At 38.9% G+C, this 12,250-nt stretch overlaps 1 protein-coding gene across 1 annotated transcript in view; it reads right to left on the bottom strand.

The window, feature by feature from the left end:
• The window catches only part of COL5A2 (collagen type V alpha 2 chain), a 113,058-nt gene that overhangs the window by 40,923 nt on the left and 59,885 nt on the right, over positions 1-12,250 (bottom strand). The window contains exons 4-11 of the mRNA XM_080398778.1: positions 11,390-11,422; positions 10,735-10,767; positions 10,002-10,055; positions 5,956-6,066; positions 4,144-4,221; positions 2,082-2,126; positions 1,512-1,565; positions 791-844 (exon numbers count right to left, since the gene is read on the bottom strand). Coding sequence (XP_080254904.1) covers positions 791-844; positions 1,512-1,565; positions 2,082-2,126; positions 4,144-4,221; positions 5,956-6,066; positions 10,002-10,055; positions 10,735-10,767; positions 11,390-11,422 — 462 coding nt within the window. The remainder of the gene's footprint in view (positions 1-790; positions 845-1,511; positions 1,566-2,081; positions 2,127-4,143; positions 4,222-5,955; positions 6,067-10,001; positions 10,056-10,734; positions 10,768-11,389; positions 11,423-12,250) is intronic.

Raw genomic sequence — 12,250 nt, 5'->3', positions numbered from 1 at the left:
AACAGAGGACATTCTTAGAGCAGTATGGAGATTTGGCTTCATTACACTGCGAGTTAACTCTTTCCAAAGGTTCTTATAACTCCTTGTATGGTTTAATGGGAAAGTTGCTGTTACACAAGCTATGGTAATTTTTATACTACAACGTCTGTCTGGCATCTGCAGTCTTCAACTCACTTCCAAGTTACAAATTACAATTCAGATGGATTTAGTGTGCTTTGCAAATAAATAATATACATCTACAGGTAAATTCTTATGCTATTTTGTGCAGTACGTATATACTTTGGTAACATAATACATACATTTTACATATATGTGTATATACATGGATAGAGTCATAAAATCAGTTACAACATATTACTAAGAAGTTAAACAAAATGAAATACTAAAATGTTATTATCCTGATCCAAGCGTATGTTATCATTACAGTTCTTCTATGTCATCATGCAATCCCAAAGAGAGGAGATGCCTCCAGTTGCCCCCTCGCAACTGTGGTATATTATTATGTCTAATTTCAAGAAAGTCATCTCAGCTGAAGAACTGGTTGCGGCAAGAAATAATAAAGAGCCAGTGCTTAAACCTTAGGTATAATGGTGACATGTAAGGAAAAGCAAGTAGGGTTTTGAAAAGGCTTGCTAAGATTTATAGTTATGACGCTGCACTTAATGAGGAGTAAGATTACAAAGAAAGATAAGTAGTTACAACAGGCACATCTGCTGATTAGGCAGTCTCAAAGATGCCAATTGTTTGTCTTATTAAAAGTAAAACAAGATACAAAGAATAACAAACTTACATCTTCACCAGGTTTGCCTGGAGGTCCCTCTGGTCCACGAGAACCAACTGGACCCTAAGAAATAAACATATTTGTAGAGAATACAATTTAGCCATCACTAAAATATTTATTTGCTCCATTTCAAAGTCTGGTTTTATAAAAGGAGATGTAGCAAAAGGATGATTTTATGCCTAAGCACAATGTCTTGATTTTGTGGTGTTCTTTCTAACCATCCTCTCCCTAAGAAACTTGCACTGTGTTATTTAAAACCATAGGACAGATTCTTTAGGAGAAAAAAAAAAAAAAAAAACATCCAAAAATCACAATTGCTATTGTTCCAAATCTCTAGCTCTTACTTTTACTTTTGAATCATTTTATTGCCTCCAAAACTTAAATATTCTTATCATCCTTTGTGTAAGTTACACTACCAGGTACAGTTTCACCGATGTTTAGCCATCCTTAGTCTGCATAGTATATTATACTATAGCATAAACAATATAGTACATTATAGTATAAACATTTTAAAAAATTATTGTCTATACTATAGCCATTATTATGCATATTCAAAACAATTCAAATTTTCTGATTCAGGAAAACATGCTTTTAACATCACAACTCTTGACTGAAGTTATTTAACAGCTTTGGCTGAGACAATGCGAAGAAAATACCCGTTCAGAAGTAAGGAGGTATAACATATCGCTTGCAATTTTGTTGTAGAAATGTTTGTATTTAGTGGTCTTACCATAGGTCCTGGATCCCCAGGTTCACCAGGTGGGCCTGTGGGGCCAGCGCCACCCTAAAATTAATGAAAGATGAATACAGTTACAAATTTAAAAAAAAAAAAAAAAAAAGTAAGGATATATATATTAAAATCACAATCAGGGAAATCACAGCCCACAGGACAATCTGGATTCTAGTTCAGAATCAGCTCACACTTTAAAATGAGTGAAAGCTGGATACTAGAATCCCTCTGACTTTAGATAAGCCCTGTGCCATACACAAATACCATGGGAAACACCACCATGCCAGTACTGAAATCAGAAGAGTCACCATTTTCATTGCTGTCCCCTCATTAAAAAATGTGTGTTGGGTTAAAACCTTGTTAGAGGTCTAATGAATTGTTCTTTTTAATCTCTGTGCACAGAGTACATCTGGAGCAGAGCCCCTGAGAGTGGTATGATTAGATTCTCCTCTCGACGATGCGTCATTGAAGATGGACATTGCCTCAGAGGTGGACACACATGCTGGTTACTCTGTGCTTGACCTTCACCTCTGGCCAATTTTCTTAAATCCCCTGAGGTGAAGCACTTACTTGTTTTCCTTGGAGACCTTGAGGACCTCTTGGACCCACTGGACCCTATTGAAAACATAACTTGTTACACACTGGAAAACACCCTTGCCCAAGTAGTTCCCCAAGTAGTTCCCCAAGCTGCTCCAAAGACAGCAAAATGGCTTGATAGTGATCTCCCAGGTAACATTTCTATGGTCAAACCCTCAGAAAGGCTTTTACTCAGGAGACTGGCGAGATGAAATACAGAAGCAGACAGAATGGAAATCTTCAAACTCAAAAAGCCACAGGAGTGTAAATCCATTAGCAGCTGAAAATATGGCCTTGCTTCCTTTCTGGAAGTCTACAGAATCAGCCAGAATAACAAGGTTGCCTGCGCAGCTCCACTGAAAAAAATGTAATAACAGAATAGACTTGGGGGGAATAGTCTTGCCTTGAAGGGAGCCCCATCACTCAGATTAATCTTATAACGGATCAATTACAAAATAAATTAATGCTGCTGTTCTCAGCCACGAGCTGAGAAGCAGCGATGGAAGGACCTATTTTCATGAATCACAGAAACCACCAAAACAGCTTCCAAATTACTGTGGTTTGTTACAGAAAATTCAGATTTCCCCTTAATAAGTTTCATAGGGTTTTTAGGAAAAATAGTATGCTTAATTGTAACTTATGAAGTAAACACAACCTTGTTTGAAATTAATTCTCTTGCTTCTAGCAATACAAAAATATCTACAGCAGCCAACAACTTAAATTTTGAAAGAGGCTCCAGGTTTATGTCTTTTACACACAATTCATTAATTTTTACTGATTTTTACAAAACAGCTGTAGAAGGGTTAGTAATAGGTCATTTAAAAATTCTAATTGACATCAAAACAAAACAAAAATCAATGGTTCAGCTGTCAGTTACTCAGTTCACAAGGAAAGGAAAAAAGGGTTTTGCAGAACACAAGGAATCAACCCAGACAGTGAGTGCCAAACAGCTTCAGTAGACTTTGTGTAAGGCCTTAGAGAGACCTAGATACACTAATATCAAAACGAACCATACTCAAGAATGACAAAAGAAGAGGCAGTATAAGAGATGAAATGCCTCAAGACAAATTGGGTGAAAGGATTAAGCAAAACGACGGAGGGCAACAGAGTAAGACTTGTGGAACAAATCGTTGTACGTGCACACAACAAATTCACTGAAGAGAGACAGTTGTAAAAAGGGAAAGCAAAGAAATCACCACAAAAGTCAACCCTAAGGCAAAACATCAGATTAACTGTAGAATCTTTCAAACGTGACTAAAACCAAGATTCAGATGGACAAACTCATGGACAGTACAGTTCCTAAGGGATGGTTTCCTTAAGAACGAATATTCAAAGTAACAGCAAAGAGGGTAACAGTATTTTCAAGATATCACAATGTGATAAACACATGTAGTGAGAAGAGATGCTATTCAAAAACAACCCCTCAAGTTCTAGCAGACAGCTTAGGGTGGTGAAACTGCTTTCACATATGGTAAAAAAATTCCGTGTTCCCATTAAGTCAGCAATGCACTAAAAGTAAAGGGCATATCAGGACAGTGAGAGATGCCAGTGATAAAACTGGACCTACTGGAGAAGCAGAATGTCTGCCTTAAAATAATAAAGCACAGCTTTCAGGTAAGAGCTGGTTTCAGAATTTTTGTAATTACTACCAAAACTAGCTGTCTTTGATGTTACAATGTGACAAGAAGCCTTCAAAGTTACTTGTTTATTCTGCTTTGTGTTATACCTCGCACTTTTCAGTTACTCTGCAGTGACTCAAGATACGGGAAAAACAGGAGCTGGTTTTCTTTCTTGTACCTTACGGTTAGCAGCTGTTATATTTCAGGAGGGAAGGAAGACAACAAGAAGCTAGAAGTGCTGGGGAGGGGAAATTTTTCATTTAATAGAAGCATATTTTTCCACTTTTTTCCAGGTACTGTACAAAACTGCACTAGAATCCAATGTACATCCAGGTTCCAGAGGCATAGGAAGTTGAAGAGGATGAATTCCCCTCTGGGTTTTTGCATATGTACTCCACTGCCACCCTGTCCTAAGCATGGGGCTAATCTGGTCTTACCACTGCACCAGGCATCAGTCCCATCTGACTGCCGAGCCCAGATTTCTCATCCAGTCCTGCCATCTGAGCTGAAAATGGCTGAAAAAGATAAGAAGAGTGATTTTAGCTGTCAGTCATTTTGATGGTTCATAAGGCAGAAATCTATGCGACCGCATCTTCATTATTTTCATTGGCTTTGCAGCACTAACAACTAAATTCTCGTTTTAATCATTAAAATAGAACTTTTCTTTCCTTAAGTTTGAGGTGGTTTAAGGCTTCAAAGGCTGCTCGAATGCATCATATTATCTGCTTACTATTCTGACTCTATATCCACTTTAATATTAAAAAATGGGAAAATTACCTAAAAAGAGGAAAACCTCTCATGAAATTAACTAGATTCCTTTTACCACCACCTAATTTAAATCACACCTTAACTTCACCTGCAATATCCCTTTAAGCCTTCTAAGCCTTTCATTTTTTCCACTCACCCTCCTTCAAATTTAGAAATATCTTCAGCTAAATGGAAATTTAGCTGATTTCATGATTGCAAATGAGAATTTTTAAGCCTGTTGCCCTTATCCAGCAAAACCGAAGGCCACTGCTGTTCACGCCAATTCACAGAGACAAATGCGTCGGAGCAGGGAGAACCCTCAGTGCCCTCCTTGTTCCGCAAACACACAGTTGAAATCAACAGTTTTATTTTGCTTCATTCAAAGCCAAATCTTCACTCATGGCAACCCAGAGCTTACAGTGGCTGAGAAGCAACAGCACAAATGGCATTCAAGTCTTCCAAGAGTTTGTTCCACATCAGAATGGTCCCCAAACACATTTTCTGCAAGGCTGGAGAGTGCCTAACTTCAGAGACAGGAGTACAAACCAAAAATGTCTTTGATCTCTGGCCACACCTATTCCTTCACATTTTCTGTGGACGCCTACGAAGGATGGTGGTCCAACACCCACCCTGGTGCTTCTGTGACTCTAAGGGATTCCTCTGTGCTGAAGATATTTACTTGGGCTGAATCTGCTGGATTCAGGACTATTTGGAAAAGTGGTTAAGTGAAGAAATGCTGCCCAAACTTGCAACCATTGGCCTAACATGAATATTTCAGATTATTGCCAGTATAACTCTACTGTTTTCAGTAACGTTGCAGGAACAATGGAGTGAGAAATCAAACCAGATATCTTTGAAACGGTAATAAATGTGTAACTGAGTATTCTTGAGAAACTCAAATATTTGTTTAATTATCAATCATAATTAGTGTTACATGGAATTTGGGAGGTGGGGTGGTAGTGGAGGAAAAAGTCTTGCAGAACACCTGGTCTGTATGGCTGGTTAGCCCTGCTTTTCACAAACAATTCCTTACTTAATCTTCTCAGTGTTGGTCACAGCGATTCCAGCAAGAAGCATACGTAACCACATTTTAGTTTCTCTCATCAGTCATTCTGTTATTTATAGTTCATCTCTTTTTTTTTTTTTTTTTCTCTCCTGTATTCCTAAATTGGTACACCTGTTTCCCTGTACCCAGATCCCTTGGGTTTAAGTCAGGTGGAAGTAACAGAACCCTACGGAGGGTTTTAGATTTGGGCACCTTGCCTTTTCTAGATGCTAAAACCCATTGCAAAAGGTGTGTCCTTTCCAAGGTTTCTCACATTCAACTTGTCCTGGTTTTTGGCAGGACTTTGCACTGCCACTAGCTGCTGCGCCTCATGACTGGGAGACAGAAACTGTGGACACTGCCCTCCATGGTGAAGCAAAGAGAAGTTGTTCTTTATATCACGTGGATCTGGCCCAACACTCACTTCACTTTCTGCTAAAGCAAGTGTAAAACTCACCCTGCTTAGTCCATCTGGTCCTGGGTGGGTAGGATGCCCTGGAGGACCAGGGTCACCAGGCTGGCCAGGGATACCAGGTTCACCATCAATCCCTTGAGGACCACGAGGGCCCTAGAAAAGAAATCAGAAATGCCAATAGTGTGTCAAGGCTTTCATTAATATCATTGAAACTGCCAAACAACTGCCTCATTTTTAATAAATCTGTATCTCTACAAAAATACCTTCAAACAAACAACATCCCTCAAGACCAGTTCTTACCTTCAGATCAGCAACACTGGGAAAAATTAGTTATACATCCAACACACAAGTAAATTGCAGCAATTTCTGTCACAGGCTTTTTTAGAAACTCTGGCTTCCTATCATTCCTTACTACAGCATACTCTTCCTGAAAAACTATTGGGCTTTGTACAAGATACAGAATACCACAAATTTACTTCTAAAGTACATATAGCTCACATTAGTATACACACATACACATAATCCAGCATTAGGCTGGTTTTTTACAGCCTCCTGACATCATGGGTGGTTCAGACAGCTCATAATATTGCTGAATTCTCAATGCAGTTACACTCCAAACGTGCAGAGTAAATCCCCCGGTGTCGATGTTCTCTCTAGCTACTACTCGCAGGACAGGCTGGAAGGCCATCCCACTGCTCCTGTTTCGATCCACCTACTTTTGATTCCTAAACTGCATTCATCTTACCTTGTGTCAGAACAAAAATTAAATACGGAAGCAGCTAATAAAACATTAGTGGAACAAAACCAATAGCAATAGAGCCAATAAAGATATACTTCAATCATAAATACAAGCTTCAAAGTCCTTGTCACTACCGTTTCCTTCGTTAGAATAAAATGCTTGGCTACAGCGAGGAAAAATTTTATACTGTATAATGAGCTCTTCTTTTTAAAGGATCTTTAAACATAAAACTTTGGAAGCCTGGCTCAGTGAGTCATCTTTACAAACACAATTATAAACTGACAGATTGCTTGTATTTTCATGAGATGAGGACTGTGTTTCCTTGCAGTCTGCAAGACGTTTCAGTGGAATTTGTGTCTGAATTAGTACAATGTGAACTAGTATGGTTCACACATTAAGGAAAAAGCATTCCCTTGGGAAAGGGCTCCACTGAGATAGCACTGACAGCAGGATTCCTGAAAACTCCCAGTGAATGAGCTAAGCCTCTTAAATCTCAATCTGTCTTTATGGTCTGAAATTCCTCCAAGCCTAGCAATCGGGGAGGGGGGCGGAAATTTTTTCTTATAGCCATGCACGTAACACGCACACACCCTGCTTGCTACTTGCAGAATGAGTTCTGAGCAGACGGTGTTCTGAAGTACACGATAATGAGAAGATCTGTGCGTGTTGGATGGAAGCGGAAGGTTCTAGCAGAAAACTTTATTATGTAGCATTTTTATATAAACAGAAGTACGCTGCCAAACCTAAAACTGCATACAAAGGAGGAAAAGAGTTCTCTTCTGTTGTTTGTTCACAAAAAGAAAGCACAGCTAAGCCTTAGAGAAAAAAACACAGCTGCTTTTAAAGAATTAAGCAACTTCTATACTAATTTTCAATATCCAAACAAGAGACCTTAACAAAATCTGATATAGAAAATGGTCTTTTTTCCACTTCTTCTTAGAAAAAGACCTATTTTCCAGTCACCAGAAATCAAACTGCCTCAAGAGTAACACTGCAACCCCTCACCTCAACACCCCAAAACTCAAAAAAAGGACCTATTTTTTAGTCACCAAAAATCGGCCTACTTAGAATAACTCCCACCAAAAACCCCAAAGCATGTTTGTATTTGTAGGTGGCAACTAACCAGCTGTATACAACCAATCTTTGGGGGGAGGGTTGTAATAAAATATTTATTTATTTATTATCATTTATCTATTTATATGTATATGAAAAGAAGTCCTTTCATTTTCTTTCAACAGCTCAAGGTGGGGGGGGAGGTGTAAAAAATAAGGGAAAAGGAAAAAAAAAATTCATATAAGCCACGAGGTGGCACCAATTAAACACTCAATTTACTCATTCCTGCTCACCGCTGCTCTACTCGGGAACTACTACAGCTTTTGCCTGTAATGGACTAAGAGGAAATGTAGATTAAGGTAGAATACTCTCAAACTACTATTTTAACTGCTACTGCAATTGCAACTGAGTGTAAATGCCATATGGAAAACAAAAAAATATCAGTGGTTCCATGGATGCTCGAGCTTATTTTCTGTCTTCAAAAGATCATTTGTAAAAGACCTAAAATTTTATCATGCTCCAAAATTCTCCCTCCCTAGATGCATTTTGCAAATGCAGACATGCTATTCCCAAGCTGTTGCTCTCTCATTGTTACACAGACAAATAATCTGAAGTAAAAAAAATATGCTAATCTTCCTGAATTCATTTTACACCCCAGGGTCCTGCTTTTGTAAAAGTCAGAGATCCACAGCACAGCTGAGTTCCCTCTGCTCACTAGTCAGGAGGAGTCCATTTAAAGAATAAAAATAGATTGTAAAAAAATCCAGAGAAAGAAACAAATGACTTGGAAATATGCTCAGTGGTTTTGTAATATCACCAGTCAGTAACATATTTTTTATAAAGGGTGTCTGTACACAGTTACCTGCTCCCTAAAGTATTTTAAACAAGTTGCAAACAATGTGCAGAGTTGTTTCCATAATATATACTGCAGGTGTGAGCTAACATATTATTTTTTTTGCCACAAGTATAAATAAAAAGTCCTGCACTGGCAGTCACTCTGTATCTAAAAGCAGTACTCTTTGGTCTCAGACCTACACTCTGACCTACACACAGCTCACCAGAACCTTTGACCTAACATTTTCGAAGGAGCTGACTGCTTCCTAATCCACCGATATTCCCAGAAAGCACTGTAATAGCCTGTGTCAAGGGAACTCACACCTATTTACAGCCTTTTGGCATTTTAAGTGCTTCTAGATGCCCCTCTGTAGAAACAAAGGGTACATGGCACAGAATCAGAAATTATTTAGCATCTCATTGATAATACTGCACATTAGGAAAGCGCTTCAGATGCCTCTATAAATACAGTCAAGATTCCTCCACACACCAAAAGATTTCACAATTACTCCCAGAATTTTTTAAGCATCTTGGTACTCATCCATCAGGCAAATGTCTTACGGTGATCCCGGGAGCAACAGTGGCTTGGCATCCACCTCTAAGAGGAGACACGCTTACTCCAGCCGCCCGAGAAGAAGTGTCACCACCAGCTACGGACAACAGGTATGCACTGCAGGAACAGCACAAAGCAGCCAGCTTTACACCTATCCCTACACTCAGATTTGGCTTGCTCCCTATATATGTATAGGAAAATATCCACATAGAAATTACCACGATACAACTCTTTAAATCTACTTTTAGCAGCTTCTACTCTTTGACCTAGCTTTTTCAGCAGGAACGTGTCGCCTTTGGTATTTTCAGCACTCCCTTTTGGCCTTTCTGTGGTTCTCCACATGCAGACGCTGAAATTTCCTTATGAAGTCTTTATTTCCACTGAGCAATCTTGATTATATTATTCACCAGCATACCAACATATGTAGTCACATATTAACTCCTGCAAACTTCCCGAGCTTTGCCTTTCCTGAAACACCCTGAGCCACACAGCTCACACTGCTTCCGAGGCACCAGCAAAGAGTCAGCAACTTGTTAAACGGGCAAGCGTGATGTTCCAGGTTTGTTTTGTTGGTTTTTCTTGTTTCTTTGGGGTTTCGGGGTTGGTTTTTTTATTAAAAAAGAAAAATCCTGAAGAAAGCCATACTCTCAGACACTACTTTGAGAAAGCCTGTTGAGAAAGTACAGCTTTTAGTGGAAATACTGCTACACCTCTGTCGATTATCTCAAAACATTCAGGTTTCAGCCTACCCAGATAATGGTGAAATATAAATGTTTTTTGGTTTGTTACCTGATTCTTGGAAAATATGAGGAAAGTTCTGGTAACTCTAGAAGACACAGAGACAGTTTAAGCCACCTAACCTTTTGAGGTTAGTCCAGTACTTGATTTCTGAGATGCTCAATAACTTACAGGTCTTCCCTTTGGTCCTCGTTCTCCTCGTGGTCCTTGTGAGCCCGGAGGTCCCTTAAAAGAGAGATCAGAAATATTAAGTACCTTTTAAACTAGCTAACAATTAATAAAGCTCTCAAAATATGAAATGCCATGCTTATTTGGAAATTAATTTGTGGGTTTTCCTTTGTCACATCATCCTTAAGAAACAGCTACAATCACAGAGGATTTAGCATCTCTTCGCAGTTGTACATGCCCTGAAGGGAGCAGAACCAGGATGCAGACATCTACAGGATGGTTTCCTCCCTCATGTGCTCCACAGCTTAATTTAGCAAAGGTTTACTCAGTGCTGGAGGCTCTTAATGCGGAGATGTGCAGGTCTGAGACAGCCCTCCAGCCAGCACAGAGCTGCTCTCTGCTTCGCCGCAGCTGGGGACCGCGCTGCAGCTCCTTCTGCTCCTGCTAAATCCCTGCTAGAAATGCACTCCCCGGCATCGACCCTGCACGAAGGTCCTCAGGCACGCCCGTACCGCAAGCACACATCCCTTCGCTTTGGGTGCGTGGGCTCACCTAAGACTAGTAAAAAACCCCATCATTTTCTTGTCCTTTCAAATCGAACAGCTTTGCAGACACCCCCATACCCACTGCAGACACGGGAGGGTCCTCCTTCCCATCACCCTCGCAACACAAAAAGAAATGGCAGAAAGCGGAAAACACTACCACGAGAGAAACGCAAGATTCAAAAAACACTCACAGCTGGTCCTGGTCGGCCTCGTATTCCTGAAACCTAAAGGCAGCAATATAAATTAAAGTTACCACATAAGATCATGGCTGTATTTGTCATAACTACCCTACAGAAAATTAGTTATTGAAAAGTAAATAGCAAGAGAGAAAACTGAAGTATCAGGCAAGTTGTAAGGCTTTTTAGAAAAAAAAAAAATATATATATAAATTCCACTGGTTAGCTCTTTCCAGTTTGGAGTCTTTTCATAAGCAATATGAACAAAATCTCTGAAGTATCATTGTTCTTCTAAAAAAGATTAAGTAAGTGATTTACAATTATTTACTCCCCACTTATTGATTCTTTTGTTTGTCTTCATGCTAGAAAGGGATAATAAAGACAGAAAGTGACAATTTATTTCATCAGTTTTCTCAAGCATCTCTACACCTTCAAAATACTTAATTTGCCATTATACCTCTATAAAATATTAACTATGAGAATAACAATATGCAATTAACAGGAATTCCTCATGTTACGTATGTGAAATAGCACAATTAATCCCCTTCCTCTCATTCCTAGGCTGTACATTTTTGTTTTATTTCCTTAATTACTGCAATTCTGCTGTACAGCACCAAAATATACACTTCTAGGGCATGCTGATAAATGAAGACAAAACCCCCAGACTTACAGGTGGCACTATTCCAGGTTCTCCTTTTTGTCCCTGTAAGAAAAATATACAAAAAAAATCAGATGGCAGAAAACACGTGAAAGTCCAATTAATAGTAACAGTTTCACCACTACCATCCCTGGGACTGTGACAGATGTTAAGACTTCTCTAAGGATACATCTGCTACTAAATTAAAGTACCTGTGATAGCTAATCCATACCATTTTTAGTGGACACTGATTAAATGAAGGCTATAAATTAACAGACTTTCTCTAACTGCATAATATACTGGCTGAAGGAAGCCTCAAACTAAAAAAATGGTATTTAATTAAAGATATTTAAGTACTAGAAAACATATTGTAGTTCTGTTATTGGATTATTTACTTCAGATGAAATTCAGAGCCCACAGAAGACTTCACATTCCATTTCTTCAAGGTATTAAATTAAAATTCCTGTCATTAAATCTACAGCCATAAAAAGGCTGCGTGTCCTCCTGCAGTGTAGGGACAGAACACAAAGTGATACCGCAGAGCTTCAGCATGAAGGACACAGCATTTGCCAATTTACTTTTCTTTGAGCTGAATGCGTTGATGATGATTATATGTTACATAAAATACCTGGGTTTAGACCGATTGGTGGCAACCATTTCATTAAGGAAAAAAAAAAAATATGTAAAGATAAAAAACTTCCTGCCTTGCTTATCAAGTAATAACAGGTTGGTTACAGTCCATTTAATTCCATGAACTGCCTCTGCACAGAGAGCTACTCACTTTCAGTCAGTGTGTCTACTTGATCACCTAAAAATTATTTCAATTATTTCTTGTAGTTGCTTACTGAGAAGCTCATTTATCAGCAGATCATTTAATTTCTTTCATAAGAATAG

The sequence above is a fragment of the Falco punctatus genome (genome assembly GCF_963210335.1).
Source record: "Falco punctatus genome assembly, chromosome: 8".
NCBI classification, from domain to species: domain Eukaryota; kingdom Metazoa; phylum Chordata; class Aves; order Falconiformes; family Falconidae; genus Falco; species Falco punctatus.
Note: the sequence above shows the minus strand (reverse complement) of the source record. Positions and strands in the feature narration are given on the sequence as shown.